At 33.9% G+C, this 18,542-nt stretch overlaps 1 protein-coding gene across 3 annotated transcripts in view; it reads right to left on the bottom strand.

Moving 5' to 3' along the window:
- Positions 1-18,542, bottom strand: part of BMP2K (BMP2 inducible kinase) — a 127,096-nt gene that overhangs the window by 64,074 nt on the left and 44,480 nt on the right. For 2 of the 3 annotated variants that reach the window (XM_036260447.1, XM_036260457.1), the window contains 5 exons: positions 14,902-15,020; positions 11,696-11,801; positions 4,448-4,590; positions 2,270-2,391; positions 123-204 (listed from right to left, as the gene is read on the bottom strand). In XM_036260447.1, coding sequence (XP_036116340.1) covers positions 123-204; positions 2,270-2,391; positions 4,448-4,590; positions 11,696-11,801; positions 14,902-15,020 — 572 coding nt within the window. Of the gene's footprint in view, positions 1-122; positions 205-2,269; positions 2,392-4,447; positions 4,591-9,049; positions 9,118-11,695; positions 11,802-14,901; positions 15,021-18,542 lie in introns of those variants that run through there. The other variant, XM_036260468.1, reaches the window with a different exon arrangement.

Below are 18,542 nucleotides of genomic sequence, written 5' to 3'. Positions count from 1 at the left end.
CTGCACTGTACACCACTCTTCTACTTACTCGGAAATACCTTTCTAGGGCAGGGGCAAATAATCAATTGAACTCGTAGTTTTTTAATTTAGTTAGAGAAAATGTCAACCTTTCTTGGCCTTACCCAGATATCAGCCTTGGTGGTGATGGGTTTCCCTCCATAAAGGTTGATCATTTCAGGGGCTCTGTATGACAGAGTTGTATACCTGGCAGTAAATAAGTAAAATGGAGTGGAGATATATATATATAAATTTTTAAAAAGACAGATACTACATTGTTTCTACATAAAATACTGCAAAAAACTTTTTGGTTCAATAACATTAGATAAAAATAATACTATTTTTAAAAGACATTAGAAGTCCATCAAGGATTAAATAATACAAAGCATGTATACACATTTTTATTCAACAAGTGCAATAGTATCTCTATTGATAAAAAAAATTAATTCTCTTTAATATAAAAATTTTAAATAAAAACAATGTATTAGAAACATAGTTTTTGTTGAATTTTTTAAATAACTATTAAAATATCCTTATAAAAATACTTTAGTCAATTTAAAAGTAAAACTTCATTCTTTCAAAAAAGTCATTTATATGTTTATAAGATGTTTGTTTTTATGGACTTGCACATGGCAGTAAATCTCCTTTAGATTTGTTTTTATAATTGTTGTTTTAAAAATAATCTAGGTGCCATATTCTAATTACACTAATTAAATACAATTCTAATACTGCCATCATAATATACTTGGAATTATAAGACACTGAATATTTACCAATATAAAAACCCCAAATACATTATGAATAGAGTATTTTAATAAAGTAGTGCTCGATTTCATGGCAGAAATTACCAAAATATGGAAGAACTTCCCATATCATAGCATAATTTAAAATTCATTTTGAGTGACTATATGTTTTATTTTACATAAAGTCTCTTAAAGGTGAACATTTTAGCATCTTACTTTTTCCAATGACCCTGATTGGTGGGACATTCCGAATGATACCACTAACAAATAGCAACCTAACAAACCAGAATATGAACTGCATGCAGGCCAGACTTCTGTTCACTGCTATCCTAAAGCCCAAACAACAGTGTCCACTACACTGCAGGCCCTACATAAATACCTGTCAACTGAATAAATGGTTAGGCCATTAGCTCTTTAATTGAGCCACAAAGCACAAGAACACACTCATAGCTTACACACATTGCTAATGCAAAATTCTACTAATCCTTAACTATACTTCAGATCTCCGTAAGAAGTAAAACCCAGCAAGTTAGAGGTGCTTCAGCAGAATCCTATAGTTGCCATTATATATTACAATCCAATCATTTTTAAAAATTACATTCCCAAGAAGCCAATTCAATAATTTATTGTTGTTTAGTTCTTCAGGACATTTATATATTTACTATGGAGGGTTGTTTTTTTGTTTGTTTGTTTGTTTTTAAGGAATCTAATACAAGCATCATAAGCTAAGTTCCCTGAGTAGAAATACAGTCTAGAAATCCATAATGTTATACAACTGAGCCAGGGTAACATCAGCTCTACTTGAGCTATTTCAAAATATAAATTACAGTTCAAATTAATAGCCCCTAGACCGTTTTAAACAATGAAAATTTGTGAAGTAAAGACGGCAACTCAGAAAAGGCAACTACTTAGAAATTCCTATTCTGACAGATCTTTCTTCATTCTGTATCATTTTATTAAGGTAATCTAAGATTTACAAACAGTTTCATTTTCTGAAACTAGAAAACAGAAAAGTCTTAACAGGTAATCTAGCAACCATGGAAAGTATAAGAGTAAGAAAACATAAAGCAATTATGACTTATTTTTCTACCAGAGAGCTTTCCAGTACACTATTACAAAGTAACACATTTTCAGCCTAGTTTTCAACGTATACAGAAGCCGACTTCTTACTATTAAATATGAAATAAAAGCTTAAATGTTTGCAAATAATTTAATTTTTCCTAAGAAAAAACAAAGATGTTTAACTGAACTCAACAAAAACTCCCTTTAATGATTCCATTCATTACTATAGCTTATTTAACAACTTTCTTGATAAATGAGTTTATAATGTAGATGAATAAACTTGTATCCATGGTGCAATGTATTTCCTATTGAGTTAGAGCAGACATAAATTAATCAATGTCTATGGCATAAAATATTTTGAAGAAATCTATGAATGGAATATCTAAAATATGTATTAGCGGAGCTGATCACAGACCCAAGTTAACTAAAATTCCCTTAAGACAAATGCAATAAAGACAAACACTTACTTTTTAATTTCTTCTTCTACTACATTAACTCCATCTTTTTGAGGATTAAGAAATTTATTAGTGGCACTGCCAAAGTCACAAAGTACATAGTTTCCACCATCATTCAACAAAATATTTTCTACCTTAAAAAAAACACAAAAACAATAATTAGCACTATTTAAAAAATGAAACTTATTTTACAACTATGATCTTACACAATCAACATTGAAGGGTTTGTGATATATACACATACATATACACATATATACATATACATATTATATGTGTACTATATATATAATACCTCGAATTATGAGAAAAGACAAATGAATCAGACCAAATATATATGTCTACTGCTTCTCTTACTAAGAACAGAAAAATCATCTCAGGATGATTTTTGCAGGGGACAAGAAACCCCAAATCCTCTCTAAAAGTGCTTCAGTGAAAGAAAAGAACTTGTAGCAGGTCTATACTTATACCTCCATTTCTCTCCATTTCTGACTCATCACCTTATCTAGACAAGCAATAACAAAAACAATTAAAAGTCTACCTCTAACTCTTAATACCATTTTTATCTAAAATACTACATTGAAAAACAAGAACTGATTTTATGCCTTAACTTGGAGATTAGAGTTGTAGTATTACACACACAGTTTCAAGAACAAGAGAGTATGGATTCATAGTCCAACTTAGCTACTCACTAGCAATGCATACCCTTGGATAATTTGCTTAACCACTGTGTGCTTTAGTTTCCATATCTATAAAATAGGAAAGGTAGTATCTATTATTATAAAAAGTAAATTAATTAAAACATGTAGAGTGCTTAGAACAGTGGCTGGAATAAGGTATGCACTCAATAAATGATACTATGTTATTACATTTTTCCACAATATTTTTATTTTTATGACACAGTCTTGGAGAGTAATTCAATTTCTCATATTTCTATCAAAATACATTACTGTTTCTTTATAATTTTTCTTCTAGATTTCATTTTAGTTTACCATTTAAAAGCTTTACACACAATAAATATTTGTACAAGAAATCTACTTAAACATAAGTTTGCTTAAATTTACACATGTAAAAAAAAAGAATTAAGCATATGAAATATGGCCTATACAAAATTATGTAGTTCAATGTCTTTTCTGGTTTTAAATCATTAAGACTCAGCTGAAAATATCTACATAAAAACAACGAATAATTTTTAGTAATTTTAAATAATCTAAAAATTCACACCAAATTATTAGGGAAATATAAAAGTTGCATATTCAAAAGGACTGAAATAAACTAGACTGGTTATCCAAAAAATGACAGTCACGCATTTCAACCTTATCTTAACTTGTATCCTTTTATCATAGGGTTCCCTGGACGATGCTTTCATGGTTACGACCTATATTCTAAGTAACATCTTCTATTCTCTTGTATCTTAAAAGCACTTTATTATCACTTTTCATAAATTCTGTATAATCAGTCATAAATGAGATTCATTCACTCATTAAATATTAATTATTGAGAACACACTGTGTACCATGTACTGTTCTAAATGCTTAGATACATCAATAAAAAAGGAAAAATCCTTGTCCACATGGAGCTTACATTTTAGTGGAAGATGACAGAAAATAAATAATTGGCTTAATACATAAGTATGTATCATACAGTATCATATAGTATCTTAGAAGATGACAAGCCATAATAAACAGTAGAGCAGATGAGAAGCAGGACTGTTAGGTTACAATTATAACTAAGTCAGTACAATTAGAAATGTGAATCTGAGCAGACTTAAAGGAGGGGAAGGTTAGCGATGGGATATCTGCACATAAAGAATTTCAAGAAGAGGAATTTTTGTAATCTTAGTGTTTGTGAGTATCAAAGAGGACACCTTATAGTTTTACAAGATACGTGTACTGGTTATCTCCAGCAATATGATACCAGAAATGTTCAATCCCCTTTGGGGATTTTTTCCAATGTAACAAGTGGGTATTATATACAAGAGGTCTGAGCACACAAAAAGGTTAGATGACCTTAAAGATAATTACCACCAAATTCTACAGCCAGTATTTAGATGACCTCAGGAAATGCAGTGGGGGACAGAGACAAAGCTCAGTGCTAGTAATAAATATTGTTTTAGATGAAGATAGCCCAAGAACATTTTAATTTGAAAGTTTAAAATGCATTAATCCATTAGGAGTCGAAAATCAGTACCTTCAGATCACGGTGAATGATTGGAGTCTTACACTGATGCAACCTCGCAACAGCTTCACAGGTATCACAGAATATCTGTAACACTTCTGGTTCCGTAAAACCTGTCTGCAGCTTCTTGTTCATCTGATTCACTACCTGCCCAGCTGAGCAAAAAATTTTGAGAGGATATATTTTGAATACATGCAGTCTATCACAAAGAAATCAAGAAATGCATTTATGGTCTCAGGTACTAGGGAATTGGCTTTTTCATAATTCTCCTGTAAGGATGTTTATTATACTATTAAGTACTGATTCAATGAAATACATGTTTTTACATTTTATATCTCTAACATGAGACCATCTTAGATAGATAATGTCCAGCTAATGCTCCTGCCATGTTTTAATATGTTAACATCTCTGAAATCAGGGTGTACCCTTTAATTGACAACACCATAGATTTAAAAAAAAACAAAACTATTTATTCCAGCCTGGCTGGTGTGGTTCAGTGAAGTGAGTGTCATCCCATAGACTGAGAAGTCCTGGTTCAATTTCTAGTCAGGGCATATGCCCGGGTTGTAGGCTTAATCCCCAGTGTGGGGCATGCAGGAGGCAGCACAGATTGATGTTTCTCTCTCACATCAATGTGTCTCTCTCTCTAAAAAATCAATGTAAACATTTAAAAAAACACTTAATTCCATATTGTGCTAGTTATCGGGTAAACAATGGTAAACAAAAATAAAGTTTCTATTATCATGGAATTTATTGTCTAAAGGCAGAGATAAACATCAAGCAATCACACAAATAATCACATTATCAAAATTATGTACAATAAGTATAGTATGAGAGAAACCTATATTTAAATTGGTGGAGGATGGGGAGAGAGGGTATCAGATAAGGCCCATCACAGAAAGTGATATTTATGTTGAGAATGAAAGATAGGCAGGAATTAACCAGGAAGAGATATGGAACAAGTGCATGCCAGCAATAGCAAGTGGCAATTACAAAGGCTCCATTTTGGGAAAGAGCTTAATGACTCTGAGTAGTTTAAAGAAAGCCAATGTGGACATGGTCTAGGAAGCAGAGGAGAGAGTAAGGTGAGATGAGATTGACAAGGCAGACAGCAATCAGAAATACTTACTTTTTTATTTTTTGCTACGTGCCCCTAGCAGGAACTGAACCCGGGACTCTCTGGTCCGCAGGCCGACACTCCAACTGCTGAGCCAAACCCTCCAGGGCAGAAATACTTACATTTTAACTTAAGAGCCAAAGAAACTTCCTGATCTGACTTTTTAAAAGGTTTCCTTGATTGGGGGAATCATAAGAGAAGAAACCGATAGATGGCTTAAGAGGCTAATACTCTAAACTAAGTAAGGAATAATGTGGCAGAGTAACCAAAATCAAATAGCCACATATGAGCCCTGAGAGAATTATTATATACCACAATAACTGACAGTCTAATTATGGCAATTCTCATTATTAAGAAGTTAATTATCATTATATTTTAAGAACACAAGTAAATATGTGATTCATTCAGAAACCATTCTGATAAAAATCAAGTATGGAATTTAAAAAGGCAAACTTATGTTAACCTGAAACTTTCTTTTTTTTAATTCTCACCTGAGGACATTTTTCCATTTATCATGAGAAAGAGTGACAGGGACAGAGGGAGAGAAACATCAACGTGAGAGGGACATATCGACTGACTGCCTCCCGCAGGACCCTGACCAGGGCCGAGAAGGAATCACAACTGATCGGTGCCCTTGACTGGAATCAAACCCGAGACTCACTGGTCCGCAGGCCAAAGCTCTAAGGGCTGAGCCAAATCAGCCAGGTCAAAACTTTCTTTTAACAAGGTTGAATAAATGAATGTTTGCTACTTTGAAATCTGTAAGAAGGTGAATACACATCTGTTCCTTCTATTATTACCGTATCAACAGTATTCTCATGTATTTTCTGAGATGGGTTGTTTTTCCCTTAGAATTTTAAAGCAAAAAGAACCTTTAGCTATCAATCCCCCACTTTCAGGAAGCTCAAGTCTCTTTGGCTGTTGTTCAGGGCATCTCATAGGAGTGAGGCAACCAACCAGGCAGCAAGTTCCTCCACTCTCTTGTCGGTCACCCTGACTCATTTTGACCAAAAATTAAACATGATGAAAAATGTTTTGTTGGTATTCATTCACATTCTTGAAATATCATTTCACAGCTAAAGAAACAAAAACAGTAAACTCATTCCACCTCTTCCAAAGGTTCAATGTCGTAATACGTAGAATGAATTTTAAACAAATGTTAATCCTTTCTTACATTTAGAGATCTTTGAGCTGAAAACCTTGATTCACAAAATTCAGGACCCCACAAAAAGCTAAAAAGTAGTATTTGAGCTGCATTTCAAATACAGACACAAAAAATATTTTATTATTCAAAATCAAAATCTCCTGAAAATTATATTAAAGTAAGGTTACTCTAATGAAAAGTGAGACTTAAAAATATATACTCAAGGTTTTTAAAACAAGATGCATATAGCTCTTAAATCTTTCCTTATTTTTCAAATAGGTATCATCTCCTAAACGAAAGCTTTTATCCTCTGCCAATTTCATCACTAAAATAAAAAAGTCAACATTTTCCTAACCTCTTCAAGTAGTCGTCCAACCCTTCCTATCTGACCATACAACAGAGTGAGGCAGAAGTGGCAAGGTACCAGGCCCAAGCCTAGGCACTAAGAGCCCTCACATCCTCCACTTGCCCTCTTGTGTTTGTACCATCTCCATGGGAAAAATATCCCCAGGACAACTTGCTAGTGCCAGGAAGAAGATGAGAAATATGTAAAACAAGTCCCAGCAAACCCACTGGCATGTGAGCAAACCCAGCCAAAATGAGTAGTGCCAGCCCACCAAGCTCTGTCTAGAACAAGTGACCCATTGACACACAGGCAATAATAAATGTGGTTTTGTGCTACTGAATTTTGTAATGTTTTGTTATTAAATAAAAGCTAACAGATTATTATCCACAGGAATTTATGTAGAACATCTCCTAGAGATAAAAGCTCTGTTCATAAAAAAATAAAAATATACTCAAAATACCAACTCAGATTTCTGAAAGTTTGGTACCTAAAGCACATCATCTCTCTTTAACCTATACTTCAGAACATTAGCAAATTAGGCAGTGCCATACCACAAACCTCCAGAGATCTAACATTGGACAAAAATGATTCTAAACATTTCATACTTGAAACCATGGTGGGTTATATAAACTATTTAACACATTCTTCTACTTTCTATACAGTTTTATTATCTCTACATAATCAAAACCAATGTACCTGAACTATATATTTAACAATGATTCTGTCACTGAAGTACCTTTATTCTTCAACAATTTTATATGATTAGCTTTTATAGAGGAAGTAAGGGGAGAGCACTTAGTCATTCTCCACCCCTCCAACCCACTGGGAAATTACTGATTCATCTGACCAAGGAACAGAGCATGCTCTATTCAGATCCTCTGTATTCCTTATCTTAAGATATAAATGCCCATCAAGGGTGCATTCTCATCTGTAGTACTACATACAGTAAGCTTATCTGGTAAAACATTTGAAGAAAACTTATAACATAATGGAGAGGACATAATAAAAAACAGAAAAATTTTCAGAAAAAGAAAACAAAAATGCAAGGAACAGAAGCAAAATCTTTTTAAAAGCTGTAATTAATATTGGCAAAAAAAACACAAACAAACAAACAAAAAAAAACCACAATATATTTGCACCTAAAAAAAGAGCAAGGTAGCCCTGGCCGATTTGGCTTAGTGGTTAAAGTGTCGGCCCGCAGACCAATGAATCGTGGGTTCGATTCTGATCAAGGTCATGTACCTCAATTGCAGTTCGTCCTTGGCCCTGGTTGTGGTCGTGCGGGAGGAAGCTACTCTATGTGTCCCTTTCATGTCAATGTTTCTCTTCCCCTCTCTCTTCTCTCTCCTTCCCATTCTATCTAAACTAAAATAGAAAAATGTCCTTGGGTGAGGATTAAAAAAAGAGCAAGGTATATTTTAACAAAGAACAACAACACTGAGAGAACAAAAAAGAGTTCTTGGAAATTAAAAGTAACATGGCAAAAATACAAAATTCTATAGAGGAGATGAAAGATAAATTGAAGGAATGCTCCCAATACAAGCAGAATAAAAAGAAAGAGAAGAAAAATGTAAGAAAGAAAATCAGAGGATCAATCAATCTGCAGCAGGATGGTAAGAAGCTAGGAAAATTCCTGGGCAAGTGGAATGGGGAAACTGAGACAAGAAAATTCAACAAGGCCGAACAGTCTAGGCAGCTTGCAGCCAGCTTGTGAACCTCAAGACCTTATCTTCCCCAACCAAGGACACTGGAGAGCAAATGGTTTATACTCTCTTCCCTAACTAGAAAATACAGAGCTTAAATCACCCTGGCCTGGGAAAATAGAGAACAAAGACCCAATTAATGCCATTTGTGCCAGCTAAACCCAAGGGCAGATAAAGTCTGAGGGGGGAAAAAAAAACAAAATGTTTGGATGGTATCACTTGGGGGATGTTAGGCAGAAAAGATAGCTGCTAGGTAGGGCAGGGAGAGGACAAAGAGAAGAGAAAAAAGGGGAGTTTATCTCACCCAGTGAACAAAGAAGTCAGCAGTCTTGGGACTTGCCAAGATAAAATCACCAGATGGTCTCACAAATTCTGGGAAAGGTTGCAACAATGTAAAAGGGGGACTTTGAAATCTAGTCTATCCAGTCTACCGGCATACCACCCTGAACACCCCAATCTTGATCTCGTCTGAAATCTAGTCTATCCAGCAGGGGAACCTTGAAACATATAGGGGGTTAAAGCACAGAACCCATTCCCCACATGTGCTTTAGGCCAAGGTTGAGGGTTCAATCAGGACACACACGAGAATCAACCAATGAATGTATAAATAAGCAGATCGACATATCAATGTTTCTCTCTCTAAAATCAATTTTAAAAAATGTTTTCTTCCATAAATACATTATCAGAAAGCTACTAAAAAATGCATTCTCAAAAACAGTAATGAAAAGAAGTGGGAGGCATGAGAAGCAGAAAGTCTAAAATAGGAAGAAGGCAAAGGGAATTCCCAGAAGGACAGTTAAATGCTGATCAAAATGAAACAGAACTAAGGCTCCCAAAAGGATGTTTCTAAGGAAAGAAAGCATAAAACTGACACAATTATTAAAATGCTGAAATATACTGCATAAAGATTTACACTTTCATTGGAATGTGGGGCTAAAATACTAATATGTATTTAAAAAACCAAGCAAATGAAAAGTGACATAATTATGAACTCCAGGGGAAATTTTAAAAGTATAAGAAAGAAAATGCAGTTACAGACTATAACATGTCAGTTTAATGGCATACAAAAAAATTTAAACACCAATCATTAATTCAATCTAAAAACTGAGACTATACTACACTGACAGTAAAATCTTCATCTTTTCCTGGAGATACTATCTAAAATAGAAAATCAGCACTACCAAACTTGCAAGAGCCCAGAATCACATACTTCCCCTGATTTTCTAAGTTCCTTCTTCTCTTTCATACTCTAAAGATCTCACTAAAACTAAATTCTTTTCTATGTAATGCAGTACAGAAATTCAGAAGTAAACATCAAAAGAAACATCTCAAGGATTTTAAAGTGCATGTCTCTGAAGGAAGGGATGAGGCAGGAAGATACTGATTTAGCCATAGCTTAACAGATCAATTTGACTTTTTAAAATATATAGATGAATAACTATGATCAAAATAAAAATTTCACATAAAACAAAGCTTATTGATTAAAACCCGATTTTTAAATTGTTAATTTTTAAAAAGCAAGAGAATGCCTTCCTCAAAACAATTTGTCCCCTAAATACTGGCAGTCCATTTGGTTCTTCTTTTAAAATGTCTTTTGAATGACAATTAATTAAACTCACCCAGGATTATAATTATGCCCAATTCAATTTTCTTTAAAAAGTTAGGGCTACTAGTCAACTATAATTTAGCTAATAATTAGAAGCAAAAATGCTACAATTCAGGAAAGTGAGGTACAGAAAATCAGTATCTTCTCCTTAAAGAGATCACAATGCTTTACAGTAGACACTATGAAAGATGAATAAGGGAAAACATCTAACTTCTCATATTATATAGGGAAATAAGTTAAAATACATCACAATAGATATTATAATGTTAATTTACTTCATTTCCCTCTATCCTCCCTCCTTACAAGACTGAAGTAAATGAGATCATATTTTCTCCATCACCACTACCATCACCCTTCTCCTACAACCTTCAGGAAATGACAAGACTTTCTGGTATCATTATTAACAATCATAACTGTCTTAAGAGAATCTAAATATAAAGCAGGACTCCCTAGATCCCAAACTGCCAGATACAGTTTTACTTTTTTTTTTTTTAACTTTGCAGGAAATAGATTAATGGCCCCCTTTACACATTAAAGTAAAAAAAAAAAATCAGGGATTTTTTTAGGTTATTATTCTTCTTCTTAAAGCACACTATACAGCCCTGGCTGGTTTGGCTCAGCAGTTAGAGCGACGGCCCACAGACTAGAGAGTCCCAGGTTTGGTTCCCCACTAAGGGGACATACCTCAGATGCAGTTTGTCTCTGGCATCAGTTGGGGTTGTGTGGGTGGCAACCAGTCAATGTTATCTCTCTCTTCCTCCCTCTCTCTCTCCGGCTCTATCTGAAGAGAAAAAGGTCCTCAGGTGAGGATTAAAAAAAGTTAAAAAAATACATTAGGTCCAAATAAAATATGGTTTTCTACCTTCTGATATTTACAAAAGAACCCCAAAATACCAAATGATACAAGTTTATAAAAATTATAGATCAAAATATATCCTCTAAATTTATTACATTTAATGTGTTGAAAGATAACATAGTAGAGTGCTGGAAAAAAATCTTCTAACACTAATATTGACACATTGTGCTCTTCTTGGTTGGATTATAAAGAATGATATAGGAAGCATGAAGTGTAACTGCTCTTTATCTGCTTAGATTTCCTGGTTTAAACTCAACAGCATTTTCTTGTGCATTTACCTGTTCATATTATCACTGCAGCAACTATGACTTAGGTTTTAAGTATTTTTAACAGCATTCCTTAATTAGACAGATAATTAAATAGGACTGCAATAAGTGTCTAGAATAAGGTGACAGCTGTTCTGGGAGAAACCAAGACACCTAGTAACCCATTTTAGGGCCTTTTTTTTTTTTTTTTGAGTATAAAACAAATGCAGAAAAAACACTTACCTCGGCAATATTCCATTAAGATAAGCACTTCCCATACATTATCACTAATTGAATTAACAGCACTGTCCAAATAACCCACGATATTTTTGTGACCAGACAGCTCTTTCTGTAAAAAAGAAACAAAATTTTAAGAATAAAAAAATATACATGTTAAAGCTCTATCACTACCAGTGGTTTGAAGTCTAAATTATTGTATTTAGAAAATTTCAAAAAGTAAGACATTGGCATGAGTATGAAATGTGACATATTTCAAAAAGGGTTTTACCATTCTAGTAGAAAGTATTTACATGTGTCCGTCATTTTCTGACAGGCAAATATTCAGTGAATACTTATTTTTAAATTCAATCAAGAAAAAAGTTGGCTCACTCAAAAGTAGCAGTCTCCAAAAGCGAGTGTGCAAGATAATCCTTTAGGGACTCCTTTAGGAACTCAAGAATAAAATATCAGAATTTTTAGTTATATTTATTTTTATCTTAAAAAAATAAGCTGTAACATAGGGGTGGGCAAAGTAGGTTTACAGTTGTGAATACACAAAACAGGGAGTTTATTCTTATATTATTATTTATTACTGTATTTTCCATACAAATGTAAATCTACTTTTGCCCATCCATGTATTTATTAACTAATAATTATACTCTCATTGGCATATTTTGCATGCAACATATTGCAATTAGTGTGTACCTAGTTAAATGGATTTTTTAAATGTATGTACTATTAACTCAATAATGTAAAAAATAAACAAGTGGCCTAAAAAGGTTTCTGTAAAAAAATAATAATACAAGTACAAGAAAATAAGAAGAAAATGGCAAATCTGACACTTTGGCTATTAGTGTAACATAACCATCAGTATATACTGAGGTTGAAAATAATCATGATCGCCCTGGCCGGTTTGGCTCAGCAGTTGGAGCGTCCACCTGCGGTCCAGAGAGACCCGGGTTCGGTTCCCGCTAAGGGCATGTACCTCGGTTGCAGTTTGTCCCCGGCCCTGGTCGGTTGTGCGGGTGGCAGCCACTCGAAGTGTCCCTTCACATCGATGTTTCTCTCTCTCTCTCTGTTCCTCTCTCTCCCTCCCACTCTACCTGAACAAAAAATGGAAAAATGTCCTCGGGTGAGGATTAAAAGAAAGAAAATAATCATGATCTATTTAGGTCTGTCTGGAAATTAAAAAACAATGATAAAGAATATTATTTTAGCCCTGGCCAGTTTGGCTCAGTGGTTAGAGTGTCAGCCTACAGACCAAAGAATCCCGGGTTCGATTCCGGCCAAGGGCACATACCTTGGTTGCGTCTCATCCCCAGCCCCTGTTGGAGTCATGTGGGTGGTAACCAATCTATGTCTCTCTCTCACATCAATGTTTCTCTCTCTTGCTCTCTCTCTCCCTCCCACTCTTTCTGAAGATAAATGTAAAAATATCCTCGGGTGAGAATTAAAAAAAATACTATTTTAACTGAATTTACATCCACTACCATTGATAATAAACCTAGTTTTAACTTTGTAATGTAATTTGAGATATTAGCTAATGGCAGCTGAACATGTCACCAATTCATAAATAAATATACATAATAGGAGATGGGTCATCAAAAAAAGTTGGAAGACCACTGCTCTAAAGACCTAATCTCCCTAAAATATTTTGTTTAAAGCATAAAATTTGAATGTTGCTACTGCTGATGATGACTATATTTTTATGTCTTTAAATTATATATATTTGCCTGGCCAGTGTGGCTCATTGGATGAGCATCAACCCATGCACCAAGAGGTTGCTGGGTCCGAGTCCCAGTCAGGGCACATGCCCAGGTTGTGGGTCCAATCCCCAGGAGGGGCCATGCAGGTGGCGGCTAATCGATGTTCTTCTCATCGATGTTTCTCTCTCTCTCCCTCTCCCTTTATCTCTCTCTAAAACAAAATCAATAAAGAAAAGAAACAAAAAACTGTACACATTCTACCAAAAGGAAGAATTATGGCACAACAGTACCATACCTGGGCTCAAGGTTAGTTTGAGAACTTGATACAAAGTTCCCCCTTCATCTTGTAAATCTTTTTACTATCTTGGCTTATAGCCTTGCCTTTTGAAAAGAAACAAGTCTCAAAGCTAAGAAATAGGGACAACAAAAGCAGAATTCAGATAAGTTAGACTGTAAAATGTGCCAATCTTCAAACGAAAGGGATCAAAATAGGTGTGTTGATAAAGATGTTGATAAAAAATAAATCTCCCTCTTAGCAACTGGATAAGTAGGACTGACAATAGCAAGTGTTGAAGAACAAGAATGTGGAAAAACTGGAATATATATATATATATAAATGTCTAACCATTATGCTGTATACCTAGAACTAATATAATATAGAATGTCAACTATAATTGAAAAATTAAAAATTAAATTAAAAAAAAACTGGAACATTCATACAATGCTGGTATGAATATAATAAAATGGTTCGGCTACTGTGGAAAACAGTTTATGGTCCCTTAAAAAGTTAAACACATAATTACCATATGACTCAGCAATTCCATACCCCAATATATATCCAAAAGAACTGAAAACAGGTACTCAAACAAATACATATACACATATTCATAGCAGTATCAGTTACAATAGCCGAAAGGTAGAAACAGCCCAAATATTCATCAATGTTTTTTTAAAAAGTCCAACAGATAAACAAATTGTGATATACATATATATGTGATACACATACTGTCTATGAATACAAACACATACAGTGAATATACTGAACACCCATGTGAATGGTAAATACCAAGCTCAGGATAGCGGTTGCTTTCCAGATTAAGGACAGTACAGAGATATGCTTGGGGTGGAATACACAGAAGGCTTCAACTGTATCTGGAAGGTTTTAATTCTTAACCTCAGTAGTGAGTAAACTGGTGTTATGTAATTCTCTAAATTTTTCTATCCTCAAAATTATCCATAATTAAAATGTATTTTAAAAAAGAAAGAGGAGTAGCATGCCCACTAAATGACAGTAGGGAAGAAAAGAAAAAGAGCAGGAAGGAGCTGGCTGTATTTAGCCCTAATTATGGCTATAAGGAATATACTACAAATTCCCAATAATTTTCCAAGTGAATTTAATGATGTTTGAAGATTTTCTAGATGTGCATAAACCTATAAGCAGTTTGCATAAAAGCTGGTTAATGTTATAGTACAAAAAGTAAAAGAAAATACATCAATTTTTAATGGAATTAGTCTTTTACTTACCATAATTTTAATTTCCCTTTTACAAATGTTGAGGTCTGGCGAGTTATTGACATACATTCGCTTCAATGCATGGCGGATTCCACCATGAGTCCGCACCAGGAAAACTGTGGAGAATCCACCTATAAGAACAAGAACCAATTAATTAAAAAGAATCAGAAACTATTGCCAAAATCATGTGATATCACTGAGGAGCCTAATCTCAAAGGGAAATAAACTGACTGTACCCAAGACAAAAGAAAGAACAGTAAGCAACTAATAAATTAGATTGAAACCCATGACTCTGGCTTCCTGTGCCAATCATGAAGTAGCACTTAAAGGACAGCATGCTTGTGTTTTAAAGGTCAAAATACCAAAATTTCATTTTGCATGTGAATACTTTTTTATGCAGTATGTGGAAATTATCACATATAAATTATTATAGTCTGGCATATACTAGTGCCTCTGCCTCTTCTGTGATGACAAAACACTTATTTAAGATGAGACATCAATGGGATCAAGTGGGTGGTTCCCTCCTCCACTTTCAGGGAATGAACCAATATTGTTCTAAGGTGATAATGGGAATAGCATTTCCACTTGTCAGTAACTGACTCAGGATTGGGTATTGAAGCCGTTTTTTTTAATGGGACATAAGGGAAAGTCTGCTGAGGATTGCAGGGAAAGATTTTCTACCCAGAAAAAAAGAGAGACTTGTGGAGAAGGTCCTGCTCTTCCTTCTGGCTTTTGGATTTTGTTGTATGAGAAGATGAAGTTAAGACCTACTGCAGCCATCTGTGGCCATGACATGAGAAAAAAGGGTCAGAGAGAAAATGATCTGGAACACTGTCATAATGAGAAGACTGAATTAGACAGCTCTGGAAACACCTCCATCCAGAACTCTTATGTGAGGTGACAAATACCCTCATTAGTATTTATGCCACAGTTATTTGGACAATCTGTTAACTGCACCTAAGTATCGTATCTGAAATACATAGCAAGGTATTCTAGAGAACAATTACTTCTGATACATTTAAACAAAGAACCCCACCTGAAGTTTTAAAAATGCATTTTGGCACAGAATATCTGTAGCTTAATTATAATTTAAAACAAAAAGTAGTGCATCACTTTTATCAATTTGATAGCTCTTAAAAAGTAACACCCTGAGCAATGCTAAGTCAAAGCAGTCAAAGAAAAAGTTAACTACTGGGCATAAACAATAAGGAAAAAGAACTCCTAGTAGACTTCTAGTAGACTCCTAAATCAGTATAGATTCATTCCAGATACACCAAATCCTCCAACTGAAGTTATAAAAAACTGCACAACTACCACCTTTTAGATTTGGATTTTCATGATAATGTAAGAGAAATCAATACTTTAAGTAAGAGCTCTAACAAGGCAGGTCATTTCTCTAAGACTTCACTTAATATTCATTTCATATGCAAACATTAACAAATTAGTAGAATAAAGTGTTAAATTACACGGATTTTACTTGATTAAAAAGTTTTTTAAATGCTGAAAGTTAGAATAAATCTAGATACGGAGGTGGTATAAATATAGGTCAAAATAAGTCATTTAAACAGCATTTGTTCTGAAACATTTACCTAGCGATTCCCCTAGAACGATGCTTCCCAAACACAACTATGCATCCAAATTGTCTGATGAGCTGGTGTATGTGTGAAAATGTATCTTAAACAGTTTCTAGGTTCTGACTCCAAGTGTGAATCGGAAGGTCTCAGAGAAATTCTAGTCTATATACATAATGCTAAATTCCCCCTACTCATTGTATTATTCTACTTTTGTATATGTTCTTATTAATATATAATCATGTACGTTCTTTATTAAGTGGGGGGTGAGGAGGGTACCTAAGATAGTTTTGATGCACAATCAAGACATGTAGCCACTGAATCAGAGTAAAAGCTCCTGGAGAAACCATGGATACTATATATCCATTCTTAATCAACCACAGAACAAAGTCATTTTATCCCTGTGAATAATAAAAATTAGGGGGATATATTAACTAAGTCCTCCTTATAAAACCCATTTCTAAAAGTTAAAGTTTTCCAATTCCACTAATCCTAAATTAGACATAGATCTGGTGCAATGTTAAGTATTGTACACAGAGATACTACGATTTATACCTAAATAACGTAAATAATGTTCATTAATAGTGACTGCTTTGGGAATGAAAGAGAATCATTTGTTTATATTTCTCCCAATACTATACTTTCCAGAATTTTCTGATTAAGTATTAGTTAGCTAATATTATTTCTATCTGAAGAATGCATTTAGTGGGGAGGTAAAAAATTAAGATATTCTTGTAATTCAAACGAGGAATATCATCTCCTTGCCACTAATCCAGATCTACCAAATTTTTCATCACATATTTTTCCTCATAGAAGTCTTTCATGAGCAACCCAATTCATGCCCATCACTTCCTCAGGCACCTATATCTAGAGTTTTGACTATATTATCATGTACTTCAATTCTCAATTCATTTTTTACATAAATCAAAAGATTTGTGGCAGAAACCACAAATTCCACCTATTATATATTTCTATGTCCAATTCAAGGCACCGTTTTCCAATTAATGCATAATTTAAAATTCCAATTATGACACTATAAAAGTATTATAAAGCATTCCAAATATTCTCAAAATCCCAAGAAAATAAAAGAATTAATGACAGATACTGGTTTGACAGAATAAAAGGGAAAATAAATGTATATTTATAAACGTGAATGAGAAAAAAAATAATTGGTATTTTTTGTAATCTGCACACCATAAATGACAGGCATCTGTGTGTATATATTCTGAAGAGTAATGACTCTCAGCCTCCCCTGGGTTTTTCCAAAGTAGAACTTAAGGCATGCAGGTGAAATGATCCCTGCATAACAAATCTCACCTCTCCTCACACATACAAAAAGGATTCAGATTAAAATGGAGTGGCTTTAAGCTGACCTAAATTTGCTCCAATTAGTAGTATTAAAATAATGACAGTGTAGCTTTCTTTCACCTGACTGAATACCACCTTGGAAAGCACTGCTCTAGAGATGCCATGTTCCCCTTAGTAACCATTTATGGATGTAAAACATGTATTTCTACAAACTAATTTTTCTTCCTGGTAAACCATTATTTATTCCTCCTATTAAGCTATTATTTTTTCATGCTTTAATTTGTCTTATTTTTAATTTATTGATGATATACATTTTTGTAACTCCCCTCAAATTTATTAAGGTAACATTAAATAATAAAAAAGTGATTTCATTAATGGTAGCTATTATAATTACTACTACAATTACTATTATGCTGCTGTAATTAACACTATTTTATGAAGGTTAGACCACACATTTTAAAGAATACAAAAATGAAACACAGGGTTTGATAAACAAGCTAATATTAGCACAATAATAGTCAGAGTTTATATTTACCTGCTTAAACATGCCCCAAATCATTTGTAAATACACATATAAGTTAAATGTCATATATAATTAAAGCCTAAAATCAGTTTTATAAAATAATTCTTATTATTTTTTTCAATGTTTTCACTGATTTTTAAAGAGACAGCTAGAAACATCGATGTGAGAGAGAAACATCAATCGGCTCCCCCCTCTTATGCCCCCTCCTGGAAATCCAGCCTGAAACCTGGGCATGTGCCCTGACCAGGAAT

This window comes from Molossus molossus, unplaced genomic scaffold, assembly GCF_014108415.1.
Source record: "Molossus molossus isolate mMolMol1 unplaced genomic scaffold, mMolMol1.p scaffold_m16_p_1, whole genome shotgun sequence".
Classification (NCBI taxonomy): domain Eukaryota; kingdom Metazoa; phylum Chordata; class Mammalia; order Chiroptera; family Molossidae; genus Molossus; species Molossus molossus.
The sequence above is the reverse complement of the archived record's forward strand: the minus strand, read 5'-3'. Positions and strand labels throughout refer to the sequence as shown.